This window comes from Phyllostomus hastatus, unplaced genomic scaffold (genome assembly GCF_019186645.2).
Source record: "Phyllostomus hastatus isolate PE091 unplaced genomic scaffold, TTU_PhHast_1.1 phas_contig_64, whole genome shotgun sequence".
NCBI classification, from domain to species: Eukaryota; Metazoa; Chordata; class Mammalia; order Chiroptera; family Phyllostomidae; genus Phyllostomus; species Phyllostomus hastatus.
In genome coordinates, this window is record NW_025333928.1 from 611,373 (window position 1) to 636,800 (window position 25,428).

Here is a 25,428-nt window from a genome sequence, read left to right on the forward strand (position 1 = left end):
ACTCCCAAACTTGTTTTGAAAGCTTTATGATGATATCTTGTTTGGCTCAGTGGCACAGTCTTTCAGATAACCTGAGCTCTGTGATCTAGGAATATTTCTTGTAGGTTATGGGTACCTTCCTGTTGCAGTTGAGTTTTAAATGCTATTGGCCCTTTTGTGGTGAATTTAACCCTTCAGACTGGATGACTATAAGGATACACCTTGACTTCTGTGTATAAGTAACTGTGTAGGGGCTACCCCTGGAGTCAGTGCTGTTTCCATTAGTGTCTGATGGCTGCTCAAATCCCTCTTTGGGGGTGCCACTTGTGTGGCTAGTTGGGTTGAGCTCTGTTTCTTTCTGAAGCCAACCACTGGTTGTGTTGATTCTGAGACCACTTGGGTGGAGTTCAGGTACAAGTTGGTATCAGACATTGTGTGTAACCAGTTTTGGGCTACCTGTCTAGAACTACTATACTGTTCACTGCTTGTATCTCTACCTACTGGACCTCAGTGTGAATGGGAGGGCCAATCTGTGTGTAAAGGTTAGCCTCCTCCAGCTTAGAGCTGAGGGCAGAACTGTAAAAGGACCAAGTCTCCCTGAGGTCTGCCTCCCCTTGAAGTTGCCTGGTATTCTTCCAGAACCTTCTGAAGAAAGAATGTAGGATGAACCCAGTGTAGCCACTGTCCACAGCCCTTTCTACAGGTTGTGAGCTTGGTAGTGCAGGATAGGTAGCACTTTCCACAAGGCAACTGGTATTGGGAGTATATGACTAGTGGGTTCCCATACTTGGGAAACAGGCAGACAGGCACTCAATTGGGGAAAGTGGTACTTGCTTTAAAGCAAAACCACTCAGTCTATGCCAGAGTTTCCAACTCTATTTACCCCTAGAGAAGCTTGCTGAAGGTACAATTGTGTTCCACCACATGTAGCCTCTGAAAGGGGCAAGCTTAGCAGCCCCAGGATCAGGGGGATAGATCAAAAAAGTCTTCCATTGGGGATGATGCTGGTTCAGCCCACATGAAGTGGGTTAAGTATTTCACCCCAGTCCCAGGCAATAATCTCTGAGGGTCTCACACTTTGAATGTCCCAGCTTTGAGCCATTGCCATCATCCTTTCCCCAACTGAGCCCATTGGATTTAGGTATCTGGGACTTGTTAGGGCTGATTCAAATAGTTTCTCCCTGGGGGTGGTTCCCGAAGGCCTGTGGGGGAGTTGTGGGCACTTCTTCCACTTCCCAGGCTAGCACATGCTGAACTCACAGGGAAGATTGGATTTATACCCCTGAAATGTAGCTTCCCACCTCACACTTGCCTGTCTGTTTTTTGACAAAAGCTTCCCTGGGAGACACAGTCCAAAAGTTCCAGCTCTGTGTGGCACTCTATTCCTTTTGCACCACTGAACTCAACAAGATGGTTCTAGTCAAGTGATTCAATAGGTTGGGAGAGGGGCTCCAGCTTTGCTCTAAAGGTGAGGGAGACTAGCCCTCTTTCCCAAACCACATAATTTAGTCATTGTCTGAACCTCTGCCAAAAGTGTCCCCAGAAAAAGGACCCCAAAAGTCACTTCTAGGTGCAGACAGAAGACCCCTCTGCAAGACCCAAGTATGGCAGAGTGGCCTCACCAGCAGTTGGGGACCAGGCAGCGCACTCCCCAGACTGGTGTTATAATAATGGGAGTGCTGATCCTTGGGAAGGTAGGGCCTGGGTCCCCCAGAAGGACTGAATCCCACTGATTTTCACCCTCAGATGTTACATGGGTTCCTTTTTCCCATTTCTGAGTTGAGGATATCTGTGTGGGATTGAGACCCCACACTCCTATGGAGAGGGGTTGTGCAGCTGTGATATCCCTCTGGCTTCTCAGCCACCACCACACCTGAATAAAGGTGCTATCCCTTTTTTGCATCACTGCCCTTCTTATCAGTCTTTTTATGGCTTCTTCTGTAAATTCTTGGTTATTGTATTTCAGTTCAGCTAGACTTCAGTTGGTTATTTAGGTTGATTCTTCTGTAATTTAGCTGTAAATCTGATTTGGGGCCAGATCTACAAATCTGGTAGGTGGTTGTAGATTCCACCTACTCTGTAGCCATCTTGGAATCTTCCACAATCCCTTCAGAGCCCTCCTTTGTGATTTTGAACTCCATAGCTCATTGCTCTGTTCATGATTCTTTTAACTTCTCTATCCCTTCCACCATGTACCTCTCTACACCCTGTAGCATTTTCCAGGCAAAACCACAACCTTAGTTGAAGCCACTTAACTTTCCCACTCTTCCCAGGCCAATATCAGAGAAAAAGAACATTACTGTGAAGCAGGCTGGCTTAATGGGGCCAAAACCAAACCTCCCATGAGCACTTAGAAACTTTCTGACATCTCAATATAAATTTCTTAGTGTGTTCATTTTCTTAATCTCAGAGCTTAATACTCCTGTCCCCTTCCCATTTTCATTATCAACTGAGCACTCTACTCATGTCATTAAAAAAATAGAAGATTTTATATCAGGGCCTCATTTTCCATCATCACATCTACAAACCTTCATAGAGCTCTACCCACCCTCTCTCTATTCCCTCTAATTACATCTCAGGAGGTGTCTGTCTCTCTGTCAAAGGCCAACAGGTCATCTTATGCTTTTGGAGTAGAGATGGACATCCTCCATAAGACCTATGAGATCTACCTGATCTTGTCAATTCTTAATTCTCCATCATTTTCTCTATTTCTTATCCCCATACCCAACCCCCCTCAGCAGCTGAGATTGGCTAAGTCTCCTCTCAAGTTTAGTCATAAAGTTCCTGGTATTTATTGACAGTTCAAAGTCATCAAATAATCATCACACACAAAAAAATGACTCATATTAAGTGCTGTAAAAAGAGCCTGACACTCTAAAGGACAAGACAAACAAGGATACAAACAAAATACTTATAGGGGGAAGTTGGTTTAATGTTTATAACAGTCATAAAATGGTAAATGTTGGGCTGTTGATAGTATCAAGTTATGGAGTATACTTCATACTATGCATAAAAATGGGAATATATTGAAGCTACTTAAAAGATCTGACATTTTAGGATCTGAGGCCATTTTGTGATATTCTTGCTAAGATTCTTCAGACTGCATTATTAAGGAAATATGAATGGTATGAGCAGAGAAAGTCTTTCAGGGGTGTCCAACCTGAAGCCCAGGATGACTATGAATGTGGCCCAAAAGAAAATTATAAATTTACTTAAAACTTTTTATTTGCTCAGCAGTTTTTGCTAGTATTTATGTATTTAATGTGTGGCCCAAGACAACTCTTCTTCCAGTGTTGGCCAGAGATGCCAAAAGGTTGGACACCCCTGGATGGTATGAGAAAATTAATGTAGCTCTTAAAAGTGATGTGAGTTTGTGGAAGTAAAGATAGATCTGAATGTAGACAGATGCGTTCTATTTTTATAAGCTACTTAAAATGACAGTGGTTTAATAAGGAAGTGAATTTATTTTTGTTGACGTGCCTGAAAACAGTTTTTCTCTTTTTATAAACTGAAAATAGCCAGAATCTGGCTGGTGTTAACTTCAGTCTGCTTGGGGTGACCTTTGATTCTCACAAGCCTCACTTGGCCATTTCCAAGGATACCAGACTGCAGACAAAGGTCCTAGATAACTGACTGAGTCATTTAGATGCAGACCTGAAGTTTCCAAGTTGATTGTGTTTGTCATTTATGTTCATTTGGGAAGAATCTTCAAGTTCCTCTCAGAAGTTGGGGTAGGTATGAAGGAAGGCATTGTGAGCTATGAGGCTGTTGAGCTGGGCAAAAACTGGATAGCAAGAACTTGTAAGCATATTAAGGATTTGATATCCCAATAGCAGTGGGGAGCCAGACTTGCATGGCAAAAATAGACCACTGCTGGTAGGAGAATGAAAGTGTGGAGAGGATGAGGAGATGTGAGAAAACACTAGGGGGTTATTACAGTGATTTAGGTGAGAGATAGAGGCCTATCTGGACTAGGGTAGTAGCAGTGCAGATGAAGAGAAAGATGTATTGAAGGGATATTCAGAAAGCAATGGTTATAGAGAAATATGTATGTTTTGAGATTGATACCACTTCCTTCAAAGATAAGCAATAGCTGGATTTGTTCTTTCACACATTCACTCACAAACTATTTATTGAGTTCTGACTATATACCCAGCACTGGATACTCAATGATGAGGAAAGAAATGTACCTTGTGACATCTGTCTAGTGTGGTGGAGACACGTTAATTAAATAACCAGGAAAAGAAATATAAATGATAATGTTGAATAAGGGATAAAAGGATCAGTACCAAGTGTTATTAGGATGTGTGATAGCATGAGCTGAGCTAGCCTCAGGAAAAGTCAGGGAACTTTTCCCTTGAGGTCATTATAAAGGATAAATGTGAATTAACTAGTTAGAAAAGGGAGCAGAGGCATCAGAAGTGGTGGAGGCTTTCCAAGCAGAAGAACATCACAAGCAAAGGCCTGGAGCAGGAGGAAAACTAACCCTTTGGGTAAATATAAGACCAGTGTGGCTGAAGAAAGCAAAGAAAAAGGGCAATGAGCTTGGAGGGGCTGGCAGAAACCAAAGTGTGATAAGATAGGTCATGTAAATTATCTTAGCATTGATTCTGGATGTTATTGAGGACAGCTAATTTTTTATGGGGAGAACAAACTCTCAATATATTAAAGACATGAACCTAGCTTTCATCTAAGAATTAAAAGAATCATATATTGAAAATGATAAACTCCATCCCAGATTGGAACCTGGCCTCCTCCTTAGCCCTCTGATCCCCATTTGTCCTGGACAATTGAGTTTGACATCAAGCTCATGATTGACCTCAACATCACATGCTCTTCCCCAAGGCTTTCCTAAAAACAAGAGCAAATGTCCCATTGTTTCCAGTCAGGGCAGGAGTGGGGGGTGGAAAAAATGGGGCTGCCAACCCTCTTCTGGAGACTATTACACCTCTCATATTTTAATTTTAGAATCATCAATCCAGTGAAGAGGTCCCAAAATATTGGGACCAGGGGCCAGTTAAGCAGCTTGTTGGGAAGAACTTCAACCTCATTGTCTTTGACAAGAAAAGAGACGTTTTTGTTATGTTCTGTAAGTATCTCCACAGAGGCCACAGAAGGCAATAGCCCTGATGTTACTTTTCAAGTGTTGCTTCTAAATTCTTGAGCACAAAAATCTCCCAAATCTAAGCATGATGCTGGGATGGTCCACAGACAGATAGAGTTTGGGTCAAGATACTATCAGCTACAATGTAACTGTGCCCTCAAGTTAAATTCTTGGAATGTGTCGAATACCTTCCTCATACACCATGCTAGTGGATATTTTTTAAGTGTTTTTTTTTTATTTTAATTGTTCTTCAAATACAGTTGTCTGCCTTCCCCCCCATTCTGACCCACCCCCAGCCTTCCCCATCTCCCTCCCATTTCCACACCCCCCTTGTTATTATCCATGTGTCCCTTATACTTGTTCCTGCAAAGCCTTAATGCTTTTTCCTGAAATTCCCTCCCCTCTCTCCTCTGGTCGCTGTCAGCCGGTTCTCAATTTCAGTGTTTTTGATTATATTTTGCTTGTTTCTTTGTTTTGTTGTTTAGGTTCCTGTTAAAGGTGAGATCATATGGTATTTGTCTTTCACTGTCTAGCTTATTTCGCTTAGCATCATGCTTTCCAGTTCCATCCATGCTGTCATGAAGGGTAGGAGATCCTTCTTTCTTTCTGCTTCATAGAATTCCATTGTGTAAATGTACCATGGTTTTTTGATTGCTGTTATTATTCCCACTTTACAGATGACTAAACAGAAACCCAGAGAGGTGAAGAACTTTTCCAAATTTAGGTAGCTAGTAAGTGCTAGAACTGGAGTTGGAACCTAGGTAGCCTGACTCTAGTGCCTACACTGGTAACTGCAGTATTCAGCATAGTTCTGATTTTTAACTGACTGAATGGCCTGTATTTAACCTACTTGAGTTAGTGTGGCCATTTTGGGGACTCAAATAATTCATGAAAAGAACTTATAAAATGTCTAGCATATTATAAGCACTTGATAAATAACAGCTATTATTACTGTTATGATTCCTTTTGTTATAATTATTTCCTGTGGTCATCTAAAAACTATTGCCCTTTCCCCACTGTTTCTGACTTGAATGTGACATCCAAGGCTGGTACCTCCTCTCCTGTCTTTACTGAGACACAGTAAAGGTACTTAATATATTCCTTTAGCAGATGAAGTTTCCATTTACCAAGCACTTACAATGAGCCAGGCATGAGTTTGTTATTTACACACTTGTCATTTTCTCCTCAAAACAAGCTTCTTAGGAAGGTTCAGTGGATATTCCCAAGACACAGATCAGGGAACCTAGCCTCAGAGAGGTTAATTACCTTATCCCAGTTTATACAATAAGTTGCAAAGGAAGAAGTTTAAGCAAGTTCTAATGCAGTCACTTCCTGTGGGGTGAAACAAGGGCTGATGTTTATCTTGAAGTCCTTTCAAAATCTCATGGAAATGGACTCAGCCACAGCATGAGGAGTTTAAAGTCTTCATGTCCGAATAACCATGACCTACTGTCTTTAAATGAGAATCTGAAGCAGACTCTCTGTACTTACCCGACAGCTGGAGTTATGAGAATGCTTATTTGGTTCTGGTAAAAGGCAAAAACAGCCTTGTTTTCTTAGAAACAGGACTGTGAGTTTGGTCCCCTGGGACTGCAACTGTTCTGCTCCTTTCTGCTCCTGTTACAACCCAGGGCCCAGTGGGCTCTGGAGGAGGTGCAGAGGTGCTGCTGGTCCTGGTGATCCTGGAGGCACTTGGCTTGAAAATGGAGGGATGATCATCCAGCTGTAGGGTGTATGGGGCCATTGAGGTCACTCTTTACACAGTAAAGAAATTTTAATGGAGTGACAGAAGGCAAAGTATGATTTTTTCTCTGTATTGAAGCTGGTCCCTGATTTCTCTCCAGAGGGCTAGGTACCTAGGCTAGACTCAAAACTCAAGGAATTGTTTGTAAAGAAGTCCAGTACCCTTTTTCATAGGTAGACTTGCTGATTACAATTTCCTCTTCACTTCTTTGGCAGTGTCCTCCACTGTACTGGAAGGTATAATGGTCACAAAACAAAGCAGCCTCTGTAAATCACACTTACTCTCCCTAATCAATTGGGTGACCTTGAACTAGGGAAACTCTTGTGTTTTCTCCCTCTCTCTCCCTCTCTCTCTCTCTCTCTCTCTCTCTCTCTCTCTCTCTCTCTCTCTCTCTCTCTCTCTCTCTCTCTCTCTCTCTCTCTGGCAGAATACAAGGAATCATCTAGCATAAATAGTTTTCTTGGTTTTCTTCTTCAAATGGAGTGGAAATCTATGTTAGAGAAAACAAACAATGGAAGAAAATGTGCTAAATGTGTCAGTGCCTTAGTGAAAGGAATGAGGTTAACTTTTTCCTAATGTCTTTAATAATGATCAGGTTACATGTTTGAGATGTCAAATGATCTGACACACTATTAAATGAAAGAGAAGGTGTAAATTTCAAAGCTGTTGAAACATTTCAAAGTTGTCGAATACAGTGCCAATGTTTACAGAGTACTCTCTATCAGTGTGAGTCTAAGCCATGCCCCTTCTTTTGCAGATGCACCCTGGTCTAGCAAGTGCAGGACACTGTTTCCCATGTTGGAGGATTTAGGCATAAAGTATCAAAACCACTCCACAGTCACAATTGCCAAAATTGACATCACTGCAAACGATATTCAGTTGATGTATCTGGACCGGTATCCCTTCTTCAGGCTCTTCCCTGCCAACTCAAAACAAGTAAGGGGTTCCTGAACAGTTATAATAAAATCTGATTGTTATTATCACAAACACAATTTCTCCCTATGCTGGTTCTGCCTTCTACCTAACCAGCTTCATACTCAGCTCTAGGCTCTATTATCCTCTCCTGTTCAATTTAGAGTGTTTTCCATTGGATTTCACAAAAGTCCCAAGATGTAAGTCATTGGGTCCAGCTTAAATTCACTGCTCATACCTGACCCAATCACTGTAGCCAAGTGGTTTTGGGTATTGGATTGGTCAGGCCTGGGTTCCATGATTCCCTCTGGTACCCAGACTATATGGGGGAAATTGCCATGTGAATATTGGGGATGGTGTGCTACTGAAATAAAAAAAAATAATGCATGATAGAAAAACAACCAATGTCTTTGACACTTTGGCACTATGCTAAGCAAATGTCGTCAGTGTTCAGGGAACACACTCTCCATGCTGCTTGGGTTAGTGGGGTGGCTGTCAATAAAAGAATTATAAGCCAAGGTGCCTGCTCCCTAGAAGAGTCTGACTGAGTATCGGGGAGTCATGATGTAGGTCAATCTCCAAATGCAATTGGAATTAGAGAGAACAGATTATGGAGAGCTGGAAGTCTTCATGCAGACATGAAATTTTGAAATGTGGTAAAGATATAAATTATATTAGGAGAGGGATGTTAATTATAGGTAGGGAGTATAATAAGAATAAAAAGGTGAGCAGAAGGGTGGCCACAGCCCTGTGAAGGACATGCCATCCTCCTGGTATTGAATATACATGTGGGAGGAGTTGTGGAAAATGAGGCTAGGCTGAGAAGTTTGTTCTGTTGCAGATTTTCAGTTATCTGACATATGGTTTAGACAACCAGTGGGAAGTAAGTGGCTTCCTAAACTTTTTAAAGACTTTAAGAGAAAGGGGCAGAAGGACAGTAGTGATAGCTGAGCAACAAACATGTACTACATGCTTTGTAAAATAACTATTCTTATTCTTCTTGTAATAATAATAATAGCAAACACAAATAGCACTCACTGTGAGTCAGGCACTGTTTTAAATGCTTTTTATACAGGAACTCATTAAATCCTCTAATAACACTATCAAATAGGTACTGTTATGATCTTTATAATATAGGTAAGGAAACTGAGTCAGAGAGAGGTTAAGCAACCAGGCCACACTATTAAGTGATGAAACCACAGTTTGAGCTCTGACAATGTGGCCCCATAATCCCTACTCTGAGAAATTTTTATTATCTTTATTATAGAGCCATGGTGATGGAATCTTAGAGAGGTTAAGGAACCTGCCCATTATAATCAGGTTATTAAGAATTTGACCCTGGATTTATCTGTGTAGCAATACCTGAGTATTTTTTAGGAAAGGGCTATCATTTTGACTCTGTTTCATTTTCTTCCTAGGTTGTGCTATATAAGGGAGAATATACCATGGAAGGCTTTTCTAGCTTCCTGGAAAGTCAGGTCAAGAGAAGGATTGAGGATGGCATAGATGAGGTAAAGCAAAACAGCAAAACCCTGGATTATTCTGTCCCACACAGAATTAAGAACTCAATAGACCAAGAAAGTGTGTGCCAAGGATCCCATAATCTTGTGTTCTCTAGAAATAATTGAGGATGAACAACCATACAGTTTTGATGACTTTACTTCAAGGGCACCTACTACAAGGAAGCAGAAATAGAAGACTTTAGAAACATTGAGAATAGCAAAGGCTCTTAGTTCTCATACAACCCCTAAGGCTGCTTCTCTGAGTCTACTGTTCTGAAGTAGCTAACCAGATGTCTTGATGGGATCCTGCTCTCTGACAACATTATTCCCCCCGAGGAATAAGATAACAATCCCCATTCTCTGTTAATCTTATTCAGGTTTCAGTGAGGCTATCTATTGGATGGTGCCATCTGTATTAGGACCTTTCTGTTACTAATGTTAGAAACACTCTTCTGGGAATTTCAGGGGACAATGGGAAGGGTTCACGGGAACAAATTTAAAGGACACATGGACAAAAACTAGAGGGAGGGTGGTAATGGGAGGAAAGTGGGGAGGGTTGGGAAGGTGGGCGGGATTGGGAGTAAAAGGGAGAAAACTGTACTTGAACAATGATTAAAATACAATTAAAAAAAGAAAAAAAAAGAAACACTCTTCTTTGGCTTAAACAACAATGTGAATTTTTCCCACATAACTGGCAGAACATTAGGCATAGATAGATCCAGAAGCTAAAACTTGTTTTGTGTCTCCGTATCACTGTACTATGTTCCTCTATGTTGGCTTCATTTCCAAGCCATTACTTTTACATTGAGCATCAAAGATTGCCCCATAGCTCCAAACTAATATCCTCCTAGCTTAGAAAGTACCTACTTCTCAGTAGACATAGCAAATGTCCTGGACAAGTACCTCATTAGCTACTGGGTCACAAACTCAGTTCTGGAGCTAATTATGGGACAGCCAGACATGTGGACTGAGAGTGGAGGAAGGGTAATTCTCAAAGGTCCTCTTACTAGAGTGGCAAAACCAGTTAGGCACTTTCCCATCCAAGGCAAATGGATCTTTGGATAATTCCAGAAAAAGAAGGCTTGGCAATTACCATCACGATTATCACATATTTATTGCCCCTTTATGTATTTCCTTCCTTCCCTCCTTTATTTTCTTGAATAGATAATGTCTGTTGAGCAAAATGAAGTGATAGAAGAGGAGGTATTAGCTAAAGAAGAGTTACCTGAACAGAAGTCACCTGAGCAAAAGAATGTGGCTGAGCTGAAAGAGCCAGTTAGGCAGAAGGAAACAGTTAAGGAGGAGGATGAGGAGGTGGCTAACCCAAAGGGACCACCAAGACAAGAGAAGAAACCAGAAATCAAGGAAGAATTGTAGCTTTTCTAACACCAGGAAGGAAGATGCCATTTTCCAGGTTCTGGAATCATTTTCTAAGTGGATCTACTCCAATAAAATTATATCTCACTGTGATGGGTGGGTAGAGGCTGAGTAATAAAAGACTCTGAATGTCCTCTGTTCTGTTTTACTCATTATAGTTTGTCTGGTTGGTGCAGCTTTGGAGGAGCTATATGGCCTGGAATTCAGATGGGACTGAAAGGGAAACCATGAGAGCAACATTCTAATGAGTATTACAACAGGCTGAGCATTATCTAGTTCTTACAACATCACTGGGAGCTGGGTTTCATTATCCTTATTTTACAGATGAGGAAACTGAGGCAAAGAGAGGTTAAGCAACCAACCAAGATCATACCTTAAGATGTGGTCCCAGGTAATCTCACTCCACAAACTTTGCATTTAATCACTGTGCACACATCACCTATACCAGGTTGAGGTCTCCAGAATTTGGCTAAAACTTTCAAATGAGGTGAATTTATTTATTTTACACTGCATTTTGGCACAGTAATAAAGGGATCCAACCCCCAAAATATACTCACTTTTCCATATCTCAATAAATGACCTAGTCTCTTAAGCAGTAATGTCTTAGGATAATTCTCAAATCTCATTTTTCCTTTGACTACTGGAAGAGTAACTTCGTTAGTCCATGTGACTACCTCTACTTCACTCCATCTCCACTCACTGTTCTCAGCTGCAATAGTCTCTAATGAGTTACTTTACTCCCACTCTGTACCTTCCCCTCCCCCCCTACTCCAATGTCCATACTCCATAACATTGCTGAAGTGATCTTTTTAAAAGCCACAGCCAGGAAGGTTTACAATACCACCTTGTTTTAAACCTCTAATGGCATCTTCATTGCTGTTAAAATAAAACCCAGTCTGCTTATATCATGTCTCCAAGGTCCAGAAAAGTTCTGATTCTACAGATCTCCTACTCCCTCCCTCTCATTTTCTAGGCTTCAGCCTATTTTTTGAAAAATTCAAATTCTCTCTCTCTTTGTGGTTATTTCTTCTGCCTAAATGCACACATAATATACTATCCTCCCCAGATCTTTATGCAACTGAGTCCTTTTTATCCTTTAAATCTCACTCCAAATATCACCACCTCCAAGAGGCCTTCCTAGATGACTGTATGTGAAAACACCACATTATTTTGCTGATCACTAGTCTATCACCCACTGGAATGTAAGCCCCAGGAGAGCAGACCTATATTTTCTTCCTCACTGCATTCCCCAGCCTAGAACTCTGCTTAGATACAGCTGATGTTTGATAAGTAGTCATGGATTAAATGAATTTCTACAGGAAGCAGCACTCTATCTCTGAGACGCATGATTTCACTCATCCAAAAAGGGAGAGGTGCTGACAGTTGTGTCCTCATACCCACATTAGATTCTGTATTAGTTTCCTAATATTTCTCTGACAGATTAGCACAAATTTAGTGGCTCACAATAACACAAATGTATTCTTTTACAGCTGTGGAGGCCAGAAATCAACAGCTGAACTAAAGGTGTCATCAGAGCTGGTCCCTCTGGCAGAGTTCCATGACATGTTTTTTTCTAGCTGCTGGAGGCAGCCAGCATTCCTTGGCTCATGGTTTCTTCCTTGAATCACTCTGATTTCTTGTTTCCTCCTTCACATCTCCTGATTCCTCTGGCTCTAATTCCTCCCTCATCTCCTTGGAAGCACCACTGTGATTGCTTTAGGCCTGCCCAGATAGCCTTTTCATCCCAAGATCCTGAAATTAATCATATCCTCAAAGTTCCTTTTCACAGTTCTAGAGATTAGGATATAGATATATTTGGAGATCATTATTCAGCTGAAACAATCTCATGCTGTTCATTTGTGACGTTTGTTTCAGCCAAGTAATAATAGACATTCTTGTGGAAAGAGGAGGGGTGTATTATTTTAGGAACCAACATCTCTACAAGCCTTCCAAGTCTCTTCACTTTTCACCTGCCATGTATGGCAAAGGCTGTCTGTGCTCTTTCAGGCCTCCAGAGCCAGTTCCCGCACCATTCCCACCATGAAGCTGGCCTGTTCACATCCAGGTGAGGTAGGGAACAGACTGGGATTCTTGGAACTTGTCTGAGCCAGATGTTCTGAAAGGGGTAGGTGTTAGTATTTAGGGCATGATGCAAGACTTACCTGCCTCAGCCTTAAGGTCATGTGACTTGATGCAAAACTCACTTGCCTCAGCCTCAAGGCCATGTGGCTTCTGGTTGAAGGAAGGGTACATAGGGACTTCTAGGACAAAAATCATGTGAAACAGAGTCTGACTGATCACAAGATGGATAATGTATGCTACCTGCAGGTCCCTCAGGTGTAACAGGGACCTCAGGAAATGAGGACTCTGATTGAGATGAGCAGGATATGTAGGTGGGCCAGATGATACCCTTCAATTGGGAGGGTCTTCTCCCCTAGCTTTCTGCTTTCTCCCAACACACATCTCTTACAAAAATTTGTTGTGTTCAGTTTGATCAATTTTTTTATTTCTTTTTTTTATGTCATGCTAATCTTTATTTACACTGTTGGATATAAAAATTATACCCATATTATAAGCATGATAACTGTGGTAGTGTAGAAAATCTGAGTTAGAATCAGAAAAGGATTTAACAACACATTAAATGATATTTTAGTCAAAATTCAACTTTTTTTAAAAACTAGGAATATGTGAAACTTCTGGCTATTTAAAATGATCTTTACTTTTATGGTTCTTTTTTTTCATTCTTATTCAAGTAAAATTTGATCAATTTTTTTTAAAACCTTCACTCTTTCAAGATCTAAAACCACTTATCCCTATAAGTCTCTTTCATAACTGGGCATAGTATGTTCTTCACTCCAAGGAGTGCAATACATCATAGGGATATATATGAATGACATTTGAGCTTTAGTATGGATTTAACACTAGCTAACTGTGCAAACTTGGGGAACTGCCTCAACCTCTCTGAACTACAATCTTCTCTGTCCCTGTGTTTTCATACAATGAAATGTAAAAACACGTGGCACAGTATCTTACTCAAGAGAGGATCTCAGTGACAGCTATCAAAATTACTAAGATCAAGTCTCTAACCCATTTTTAAAAGTTGAAAGAAAACTTTTAATAAAATAGAAACTGCTGAGTAAGTTTCATTCAAAAGCAACTATTTTTTGAGCACTTCTCTAGTAAGATAAAGAGGTAAATAATGATTGAATTTGGCAATAAAGCTATCTTTGGTGATCTTGGTGAGCAATGTCAACAGAGTTTCAGTTCAGAAAGCAAATCAGTGTGAATTAAAGTGTTCAGTTTGCAGGAAAATCTTTTGAGACATTTGGTGTGAAAGGGTGGAAAATTGGGTGGTGGCTGGAGGAAATGTGGAGATCCAAAAAGGGTATCTGTAGAAGGAACTAGTAGATGATAACACTCCAGTGGCTAAGAGAAAAGTGGAAAGCAGGTAAGTGAGGGTGAGAAAGAAGGACAGGCAATAAATGGCTGATCAGGATTCAGATGGACTGACTCTAAAGCCAATTTGATCATGAAGTTTTCCAACTGCCAAAGAACCTTCCCTCATGGAAACTCAGATTTCTTGTTTCATAAAATAGGCCTGGTCCCATGATGTCTGAATTTCTTTCTGCCTCTGACTTCCAGTTATTTTCAGCTCCTCTCCTGCTCACGTCAGGACCCATGAAGATTTGGATGCTTCGGAAGGGTGCCCTCTCCAGGATGACAGGGAACCATAGTGGTCACAGGTACATGTCCTAGTGGGGGTAATGAACACCACTATTCTCCTGAAGCAGCCTAGCTTCAAATACTGGCCTCTGTGTGCTTGGGTCCACTTCATTCTTGTCAACGCCCAAGAAAAACCTTGGTACCTTGGTGCTGCTTTCCCAGTTAATTACTAACTAAGGAATCTCTGGGTGCTAAAAGTTGCAAAATAGAGGTCTTGTATTTGTGGGCAAAAGTGTGACTGCCCCCACCCTGGGTGTCATTCATTTGAAAGCAATCTCACAGCCTAGAAACGGAAAACACTATGCCAAAAGGGGAAAATATTCCACCCCCCAAGAAAACAATCTCAAGAAACAGAACTGTAGAATAATTGGAGAAGAGAAATCCAGACAAGGGCAGATGTATATATGAGTACACACTTGTAAACAGATTACTTTCAGGTAAGACTACCTGCAGGTTTCTCTTCTCCTAGTCACTTCTCCCCTACATAGTCTTCTGTTGGATTCCATTCTGTTTGGGAAAGGAGGGACAGAAAATTAAGAGACTGAACACTGTGTCAGACCTAGATTAAGTCATCGCTCTGCTGCCTATTGGCTTCACAATTCTTTGTAAGTCAATCTACCTTTCTTTGAGCTTACAATTTCCTAATTACAATGACTATGACTTTTTTCACACCTTCATCAAATATTAAGTGCCTACTATGTACTAGGCACTCGGAATGATACAGTAGTGCACAAGAGTAGTTGGAATGTGCTGGGTCCTGCTTTGCATATATCATTTTAGTTAATACCTGTGACAGCAATATGTATTCAGTTATTACCCACCATAGCATTTTTCAAACTATAGATCAAACCATTAGCAGGTAATGAAATTATCTGTGATTATATCCAGGATTTTCTTTTAAATAAATACAATATGTCAGCAAGCAATGTGCACAGTAATGATAAGAAATGCTTTATAAAACTTTTATTTGGCACGCATGCTTGCACGTGCATGTGTGTGCTAATGCACGCACATGCACTGGAACATGGCATAAAATACCTCCTCTATAGCAGATCATGGTCATAAAAGCTTAGGAAACACTAATCTAGAACCTAAGTTTTTTTGAGGACTTCTTCAAATATCCTGGCTCATCATAGTCACTTGGTTTGTGGAAGCAATGATCCCTATTTCATAAATGAGGAAACTGAGTCTTAGTGAGTTGCTCAATGTTGCACTGCTAGTGACTGACAAAACAGATATTTGAATCCTGGTGCAGGCTCCAAACCCCATATTTATAACCACCATGCTACCCAATTTTGCTGCTGCAAAAATTACGGTAATAGTAGTACTCATGTAGGATTAAATAAGGGACCACTCTCAAAATGTTACAATGCTTGTGAAGGTTAATCACCTCTTAAGTCACTTCTTTACAATATGTGAGTTGCTTGAGGTCAGGGACATTATCTGTTCTGTTCACTGTTTTTCTTGGTGTGTTTTACATGCAGTAGCTACTCAATAAATGTTTGCTAAATGAATGAATGAATCTGGACATCTTGAAAGTTTCTCCGCAGGAGATCAAGAATTGAGTGTTAAAAATCAAAGCTACCTCCAGTAAAGTGATGAATTCAGAACATTTTACTGCTTCCTGTTCCAAAGGAGACACTCGGTTCTTCTTTTTAAAGATTTTATTTATTTATTTTCAGAGAGAGGGGAGTGGAGGAAGAAAGAGAGGGAAAAATCAATGTGTGGTTGCTTCTCACATGCTGTCTTCTGGGGACCTGGTCTGTAACACAGGCATGCACCTTGACTGGAAATTGAACCAGAGACCTTTTGCTTTGCAGTCTGGCACTCAATCCACTAAGCCATATCAGCCATAAATAACACTCAGTTTTTTTAAATGAACCAAGACTGAGATAGTCAAGGCTGGGAAGTGGGTAAGAGTAAGAGTGAGATCACAGAGAGGGAAACTCCACCAAAGCAAGGGCTACAGCACTGCACAATTTTTGTAGCTCATACACATGACATCTCCTGGAATTATACAGTGCACATCGAAAGCATTCTCTGGCTCTGGTGAGAGCAGTCAGAACATGCATTTGTCTCACCCATCTCTATTCATAGAACTTTAGGCATCAGGGAAAGAAACCACAAGGGGTTTACTTGTCCTTGCCTTTGAACAAGTCTTCTCTTAACTAGAAGTAGCTGTGAAGGAAGACCAGAAAAAATGGGACGGCTTTTTGCTCTGACTTCAATGCAGATGATGGTGGTGGTAATCTCTTGGGTGGTCATTATAACTGAAGCTATTGACTCCTTGGAAGCAAGTAGGTGGTGTGTGTGTGTGTGTGTGTGTGTGTTGGGGATGGGGGCAATACCATCCTCTGCAGAAGTGTCTCCATCCTTCTCCTGTCACACATGGGATTCAAATAACTTTTATTTTAAGTGCATTTTTACACTTAAAAATAGATTTATTATAACTTACAGTTTTCATCAAAACCAACACACTTAGGCTTTTAACCTATAAAAGGTGTTAAACCATTAGTAAAAACTATTACCCACACTTAGATTTAAAAAATTAGAAATATTTGAAAGAGCTTCATTAACATGAGGGGAAATTATAAGCCAACTGTATACTGTATTTAAAATGTTTAACTATAATTTGATTTGGCTCTGTTAAAGAGAATCTTAATGATACATGCACTTTTTTATACTTTAATGTACACAGAACTCACTCAAGAATAGTAGGGACCGAGACTCTGCATCTCTGTAAGCGCCCAGGTCATGCTGATGCTGTGGTCATTGGACCACACATGGAGAGGTGGGAGTCTAGAACACCACTAAAGCCCCTGGCACTTTACTGGAAGGTCAGAAACATGCTCAGTCACACAAGAGATTTGAAAATACCCAGGTGTCTCCCTAATACCTTGCCTTTCACTTATGAGGTCATTCCATCAGATTGAGCAATGCCCTCATTCTGTTTTCAGCTTCTCCCTGAAGAAGGCAGCTGGGGTAGTTTGGGCACAGTAAATACCAGTGTGATGACATAGTTAAAAGCACACAAATTCTGTGGTACTGCCACTTGGATGTGTCCTGGCTCTGCTGCATACCAACAAGTAGTTCGAGCCTTTTGAACCTGGGTTTCATCTTTAAAATAAGGCTGAATACAAAAGTGATCTCACAGGCCACTAGGGTGAGGATTCAACATATAATGAATGAAAAGTGCAAATACCAGTGTAGACTGCATTTAGTAGCAGCATTTAGTAAGTGCTTGATAAATGACAGCTCATTATTTTTATTGTTATTTTTGTAATGGAGAAACACAAAATGTGACTGCCCAAAGTGTGATTGCCACCCCCAAGAGAAGTTGGGAGACTCTTCAGAGAGGAGGCAACAGTGAACAGAGTCTTAATGAAGGTTTACCAGGAAACAAAGGAGACTGGGCTAAAGGGCATAAAATGTGCAAATGTGGGCAAAGGGGGGCATCAGTCACTTAAATCCTAAGGAAATGTCAAGAACCCTGCATTATTCCGAATATGGGAATGTGGATATTTTAAGATACAGCTTAAAAGTGACATGTGGACATCATCACAGGGGTTTTATTTGTTTTGGAAGGGGGTCGTCTCGGAACTAAGCGTTAAAGAACACAGGTACCCTCCAGGAAGCGGGAGAATCTCTGGGTGACATCTGGCCCAGCTGCCTCCACTCTGAGGCTGGGCTGTTCTGTCTGCAGTAAGCTGCTCTGAATGTCACAGCAATGCTACCTGCATGGGAGATGGGGCTGCCATGACGTGCTCCTGCTAGGTGGGCTTCACTGGCAATGGCTTCGAGTGCGTGGACCTAGACGATTGTGCCACCCCTGATGCCCACACTGCTCTGTCAACAGCAGCTGCTTAAACACGCTGAGCTCTTACATGTGTGTTTGTGCCCAGGGCTTCCGACTCTGGCCTGGGCTCGGTTGTGCAGATGTGGACAAGAGCGCGGAGCCAGGGCTCAGCAGCTGCCATGCCCTGGCCACCTGTGTCAACAGCCAGGGTAACTACTCTTGCGTGAACCCTGAGGACTACTGAGGGGACAGGCGGCGCTGTGAGTGCTCCTCAGGCACCTTTGGGCCAGGGCTTGTTTGCATGGCCTAGGGAGAGGCGCTCCTGTGCTCCAACCCATGCCAGGTGCACTGCACTTTGGACCAGTACTGGCGCAGTACCAAGCACGGTGCGGGCTACATCTGTGACAGGAACCTGCGCGGCTGGTACCACTTTGTGGGGCAGGGCAGCGGGCGCCCGGCTGAGACCTGCGTGCCTGTCCTGCGCTGCAACACAACCGTGCCCTTGTGGCTCAATGGCACTCACCTGTCCAACTGTGAGGGCATCGTGAGCCCGCAGGGCCTGTGCTCACTGGAGTGGGGACTGATGCCTGTGGGACGCGCCAGTTCAAGGGAAGACCTGCGCCAGGTGGCTACTATGTCTACAACCTGACCAAGCCCCATTCCACCCCGCCAAATGCCATCTAGCTTACCGCACAGGTGAGCAGGCTTCTCCCCTCAGCTCTAAACCGCATCTCTGAAGAGCACTGAGGAATACTGGGGTTCATCCTTGCTGAGTGTCTGTGTGACTGTGATCCTGCAAATCCCAGCTCCGTGGAGGAGACGTGTGAAGAGTGCAGGATAGAAGACTGCATATCGGATAATGGCAGATGGGGCTGCCAGTGCAAGCAGCACTTTAATGGCAGCGGTGAGGACAGTGGAAAGGGGATAGGTGTTGAGAAATGTCAGCAGCTAGGGGAGGGACACATTCCTGTGTGTGAGCTGAGATGTATGTGGATAACCTAGGAGATACATAAGTGCCAGTTCAGTAATATGCATTAAAACCAGCAAGAAGCTCTCTGGGCTTCCAGAATCTCTGCTTAGTTGACCACAAACTCCCAGAGCTTCACCTCACCCCCAGCCTTCTTTAGACTCCTAATGTCACCTGTTGGCCAAAGGCTACCTGAGCCATATTCCTGCAGCATGGAATGCAAGACTGGCAACCAGCCTGTGGTTTCTTGAGCTCAGACCTCCAATGATCAGCTCAAGATAGTGAGCAAGATCCTGACCATCTCCAAGCCTCCTCCCTATATACACAATGATTGAAGTAGATAGTAGTTCCCAAACTTCAGTCATGATTTTTGTTACTACATACCAACTTTACAATTTTGCTTTATCCAAGTACTATCTATACTGTGATTTTTATTATTCACTTATTTTTCTTCAAATTGATTAAATCTTTCTTCTTCTAAGTGAACTTGCATTGTTAATGATCACCACTACACCTATGTATGGCAAGTAACATGTATTTTATGTAGAAAGTAACAGTAAAAAAAAATACAAAGAAAAAAGTTGTTAAATTCCAACAGCTTTATAATACTCCCATAAAAAATGTTTTAAAAAATCCACCCAAATGTCATGCATGCCACAGACACTTAGCCTGAGGTCTGTGCTCTGTTGTTCTAAAGGGAAAATTAACAATTATACAGCACCAAAAACATTAGCAGCTAGTCTCCTTGATGTAGAAAGGATGGGCAGAAATTGCTATCAACTCATGAGCTCCTTGAGTTTGTTGTTTTGTTTTACTAGGATTCAGTGTTATTTAATGGTGGGACAGTGAAGGACCCCAAAATCATTCTATTTTTGTATGCACCCCACACTTAAAATAACATGGTACTGAAGTTTGGCCACTTGGATCCATCCAGTGAGATTAGAATCTAATCTCATGTCTCCAACACTCTGAAGATGAGACCACAGCAAAATCAAAGGGAGGCTGCTCTGAGCACTCCAGCTGGTGGCTAGACCAGCCTGCTGGGCCTGGGCTCTGGGGATGTGCTGGACCTCTGAATTGTGGTCACAGATCTCTAATCCTGCCTTCCCTTTCCATTTCAGATCTCTCTCTCCTGCAGCACAGGCTGGAGTGCAGGGCTTACACTTTGAGAAGGTCTTCATGTACTTACATGACTACCATGTTCAGGCTTCCTTGAAAGGGGTGACTGAGTCTGGATGTGGTGACCCCAGCCAGGGATGACCCCTATGAGACAGTAATGATGGTAAGTCCTGGCCAGTGAGGGACAGGGTTAGAGCACTGCCTGGTTCAAACTCCTGCTCTACCACTTACTAGTTTTATGAGCTTGAGTGAGTTATATAACTAGCTGTGCCTCAGTTTTGTCCATTGTAAATGGAGAAATATTAATACCTACTTCATTTAGTTGTTAAGAGGATAAAATAAGTCAATGTGTATGAAGTGATTGGGGTGGTGACTGGCACATAGTAAGTATTCAAATGTTAGCTTCAAATAAAGAGGGTGATGCATGGTTATAGTTCCCCATTTTACAGAAGGGAAGAGTAGGGCCTAACCAAAGCAGTGATTATTCTCATCCAGTTGGTGTCATCACTGGGTTCAGAAGTAGATTTGTTTGTTCCTGGAGGTCCTGGGAGGCAGGGTCAACATCAGTGGTGTTGGGAAAACTAAGACAGAAACCTCCACAAAGACTCAGAGCTCAATGTGTGATTGGAGCAGTGTTCTCTCTCCCCTCCTCCATTCCCCTAAAGAAAAAGAAAGAAGGCAAAAAAAAAAGGAAGAAGAAATTAACTAACTTGAAATTCCACCATTAATAATGACTAGACACATGGTTTTCAGCCTTTTTAATGTTTGAGAGAGGAAACATGGCATAGGAGGAAGAGCTCAGGCTTTTACAGCCTATGTGCTATGGGCAAGTTACTCAGTTTCTATGAACCTCTGGCTCCTCAGCACAAGGCAGGAAGGTAGGGTCATGGAAAGTTCTAGTGCACTGATGGAGGAGGAGCCCAGGGACTCACACGTACATGTGCTCATAAAAGAACAAAAGGTTGCTGTGGTAACTTTTGATCATGAAAGCTGGGAGAGCAGTTCACAGGTGACTAGAAAAAAAACTCTTTTGGTTTACAGTCCTACTTCAATGCCTACTTCTCATGCCTTTTCTCACCTCCCTCCCCTACCTTTTCCACAATGCAGAAGTATCTGGCAGATGATATCATCATTTGTGATGTCAACAGCAGCATCAAATTTGGGTTCTTCTACCCCTGGACATGAAAGTCAGCCTGAAGTCTTACCTGCAGCCAATGATCCGGTGTGGCCACAGAGGGTCCCCAGTGCCCCTGTCCAGCTGCCCCCTACAATCCCTTAACCACCAAGCCCTCAGCTTCTCTGTCAACTGCCTCCCACAGGGAACTGGATGAGGAAACTTGGAGATGGTGTTGTTCACTGGAGGAACCCAGCTAGGAAGTCTGGAGCTCAGATCCAAATCCAGATAGCTCTGGGAAGTTGATAGCCCTATTTTGGGTGTCTTGTTATCCATGAAATGGGTTTTGCAAAACTATACTGCCTTTCTTCAAGGTGCAATAATGCTCTGCAGATGTGAATTAAATATTAAGTTCTGTGGCTTATCCAAGGGGCAGTGTGGTTGGACTGGAGGGAAGAAGGGGAGGCTCTCAGGCCAGACCTGCTATGGGATTTTGGGAAATCATATTCTACATTTCAACCTCGGCTTCTTTTTTTCCTCTGTAAATAATAGGAGTTTATTAAAGAGGGATTTATGAATTATGTTTCTTGGAGCTTGAGAGTCTTTAAGGAGGTGCCTTGGAGTGCTTGTGGCATGAAACACATAAGTTTCACCCATACTAGGTACCAAATGAGGTTTTATTGTTGAAAATATTAAAGCTCTGTTGTTTAATGAAATTAAAAATCTCTGAATAGGATGAATCACAGGACAATAATGCTGAAGCTAAAAAATATGTAATAAGCATGTCCTGAGAGCTGAATGTGTGTCAGGTATTGTGCTCAGTGCTCTACATAATGCATCTTATTGTACTCTTAGAACACCTTAAGGGGTGTAGGTATGATTATTATTACCATTGTGCGGTGTGGATATGGGAGCTCAGAGAAGGTTGACTAACTTGCCCAAAGTTGCAGAGACTAGTAAGTGGCAGAGCTAGAATTCAAACTTAGGCCATCAGGCTCCAAATACCACTCTATTATGACCTTCACTTTGAAGCTTGATTGTGGTTGTATGTTCTTTGGACCAACCATACTTAGAGAAGTGCACTGGGTCCTGGTGAGCAACATGCCTGGGGGAAGAAATCTCTTTTGGGTGAAACATCACCTGGCCAAGCAGTGCCCTGGAGCAATGTGGCCACGTCCCAGATCTGGTAGGCACCCAGGAGCAACACACCTATGCACAGATCTCTCTCTGGTATGTGCTGGAATTCTTGCCTCAGTCCAACTCTGAGTCTAAACTGATAACCCAGTTCTTACCTGTGAAATGGAATTTCACGTTACTGAGTATTTCTCATGCACCTTATTTCCTGGGGCATAGGTCTTGAAGTGTCCTTTGAGGGATTATCCTATGAAATTTGTATGACTATGGTTGTTTTCAACAGGATTAAAAATAACCCATTTAATTCCTCCCCCAATTTTCTGCTGTAAGTAGAGCCAGAACCCTGACTTAGGCTTATAGGGCTCATAGCCCATCTTTTTAAATTTCCAAGGTGAGGACAAAGAAAGAACCTAGGTGATTCCCTTGAGAATTTATTTGCTGCACATCCTGAAGACAAGGGCCACCAAGGGGTGGGCATGTTACCAAAAATGTAGTCTGTGGACCAGCAGCTTCAGCTTCACCTGGGAGCTTGTTAGAAATGCAGGACCTTGAGCCCCTCCACCCCAGACCTACCAAACCAGAATCTGCAGCTCAGCAAGATCCCAGGGTGACCATTTGTACACACTACACTTTACAAACCAATGGTTGGTGGGTACTACTCCTGTATAAAAATGCAAAGAACTGCCAGTGACTGCCCGGGAACCAGACTAGAGAAGGTAGCTCATCTGTTGCTATTCTCAGCTCTGGCTCTCTTACTACATCTTTTCCTCCTGCAGTACCCTCAATATCAGCATGGGTGGAATAGGAATGTTCACTAGAAAATGGCCCTCTTTCAAAGCTCTGACTAAACACAGCCTTACCAAGGTTCCACTGTTACTCTATCCACCAACACCTTTCTCTATGTGGGCACCACGTGGGATGGGGGCAATTTGTCCTGCTTTGTACTGCTGATGACCAACTGCTATGCCACATCCAGTGGCAATACCACAGACCCTTTGAAGTACTTTATTATCCAGGGCAAGTAAGACCCATGGATGAAATTCAAGGGTATCTTTACCAAAAATTGATTTAGAAGAGGAGCAGACTGTACATGTGGAAAACTTGGAAGGTTTTGAAAAGTTAGCAGGAAGAAAGTCTGGGCACGCCTGTGTTCTTCTGCCTGGTCATTGTGGGAGCTGGGTTGAACACCACTAGTCTAGGAAAGGTGTCAGAATGCCACAGGACTAATAAGGAGGAGACCAGATGGAGAGACAATGAAAGTGGCTAGAGGGGACGCTTGGAGGCCCTGCTCAGGTTGAGTGCATAGGGCTGCCAAGAGCCATGCTAGACACCACAATCTGTGGCATTCAGGAGATGAGTGCCCTTAACCACAGGGCTTTTATTTTACCAAGTGCAATTTACACTTTCTAAATCAGTTCTGAACTGTGGGGTGGGATGAGGGGAGCCACCCAATTTACCTGCCCATATATCCCAATGCAGTCCAGCACACACAGGATTCTCTGCCTGTGAAATTTTCAGTTTCTGTTTGTAAGCATGTTTTAGTGTAATTATGCATGCATATAGATGGGCACACACTGGTGCTTGGCTAGTGACCCTCAGGACTCAGAAATTGCCATTGTCATAATTAATATCAAGTACATAGTAGACAGCCAATAAATATAACTAATTATTCCTGAATGCTGTTTCCTGGAAAATCAGAATGGGCTAACTTTAGGTCAGTTTCAACTCTATTCCAATGATATTTTTTATTCTAGAGGCATGAATATGTTGCACCTACTGTGTGCTGCATACTTTGAAAAATGAACTCAATCTTCACAACTACATTATGATATGGGTTACAATTATTATTTCCTATTTACAAAGGGGGAAATTGGGGCATAGAGATTAATTAAGTTGTCCAAGGTCAAAAGTGGCAGACTAAGACTTGACCCCAAGAAGTCGGACCCCAGAGTGCTAGTTTAACCAATCGTGTTATCTGCTATAAATATCTCAAATGCCCATGTACTGAGGATTCAACCTTCCAAGTGCTGGGGAATGGGGACTCACCTCAGGATCGATTCTCTGTCCAGATGTTTTGTTTTGTGGGAAACCATGACCTGGCCTACGGGCACTGTAAAGTGTATCTCTGTGATATCGTAAATGAACAGTGCAAACCTGTGAGTCACCTCCTCTCTCTCAGACTGCTTGCTGTGTCCTTCCCCTCGCCAGTCTCCCAAACCAAGGACATGTGGTCACAAGGTGGTCTAAAACAATAAGCAAACATTTCTGCTGTGTTTCTCTGAGCAACAAGATATGGCTAGTAGGAGACTTAAGATGATAGGCTGGTACCAGCTCTGGCTTATCTGCAAGTTTGTCTTCTAATAACAGAAGCTAACACTTTAAAGCACCCCATGCACCTTATTTGTGTGAAGTTAGCATTCTGCTAGTCATTTTTTCTAGTGAGGAGAAAGGTCCAGAGAATTTAAGTGACTTTCCTAAGGGCATACATTTAACAAATGGTAGAGATGGGCATGAAGTCAGGTATCCTGATGACTCCTGCCTCACCCAGCTTCGAGCCCAAGCCTGAGGAAGGGATGTTCTCTGAGGGGTGTAACTGCCTTTCCTTGGCAAGGTACATTCAGTCTCCCTCATAGAAAATTTCTTTATTGCTCTGTCCCTGCAGACCTGCCCCAGGACCAGATTGTACAATAAGGGCATCATAGACCAATCTCATGTCCTGAACTTGGGTCCCATCATGTGAAAAGGTAAGAGGGTCACTCATACCCCCAAATTTCCAGCAGGGAATGTTTTCCAGAGATAAGGAAGGAGGACAGAACCAGGTGCTTGGGATTTTATCAGAATCTGAAGAGCTGGAGCAAGTAGATTCTTTGGGGTGAGGTGAACTATATGCTTTCTGTTACCAGTTCTCATTCATTAATTCATTGCACATGTTTTTGTGCCTACTATGTGCCAGCAAA

The 25,428-nt window shown here is 42.3% G+C and overlaps 2 protein-coding genes across 2 annotated transcripts in view; both read left to right on the plus strand.

Annotated features, from left to right (window-relative positions):
- The window catches only part of PDILT (protein disulfide isomerase like, testis expressed), a 57,308-nt gene extending 46,690 nt beyond the window's left edge, over positions 1-10,618 (plus strand). The window contains exons 8-11 of the mRNA XM_045849303.1: positions 4,948-5,068; positions 7,585-7,763; positions 9,158-9,250; positions 10,406-10,618. Coding sequence (XP_045705259.1) covers positions 4,948-5,068; positions 7,585-7,763; positions 9,158-9,250; positions 10,406-10,618 — 606 coding nt within the window. The remainder of the gene's footprint in view (positions 1-4,947; positions 5,069-7,584; positions 7,764-9,157; positions 9,251-10,405) is intronic.
- Positions 10,619-16,541: 5,923 nt separating this feature from the next.
- UMOD (uromodulin) lies at positions 16,542-25,211 on the plus strand. Its single transcript, XM_045848808.1, is given in 19 exon segments — positions 16,542-16,642; positions 18,049-18,179; positions 18,182-18,687; positions 18,689-18,760; positions 18,762-18,795; positions 18,907-19,041; positions 20,226-20,255; positions 20,258-20,296; positions 20,299-20,337; positions 20,340-20,386; positions 21,331-21,397; positions 21,400-21,506; positions 21,509-21,574; positions 22,411-22,523; positions 23,248-23,285; positions 23,288-23,492; positions 24,365-24,380; positions 24,481-24,627; positions 25,134-25,211. Coding segments are annotated over 19 exon segments (1,971 nt in total).
- The last annotated feature ends 217 nt before the right edge of the window (positions 25,212-25,428 follow it).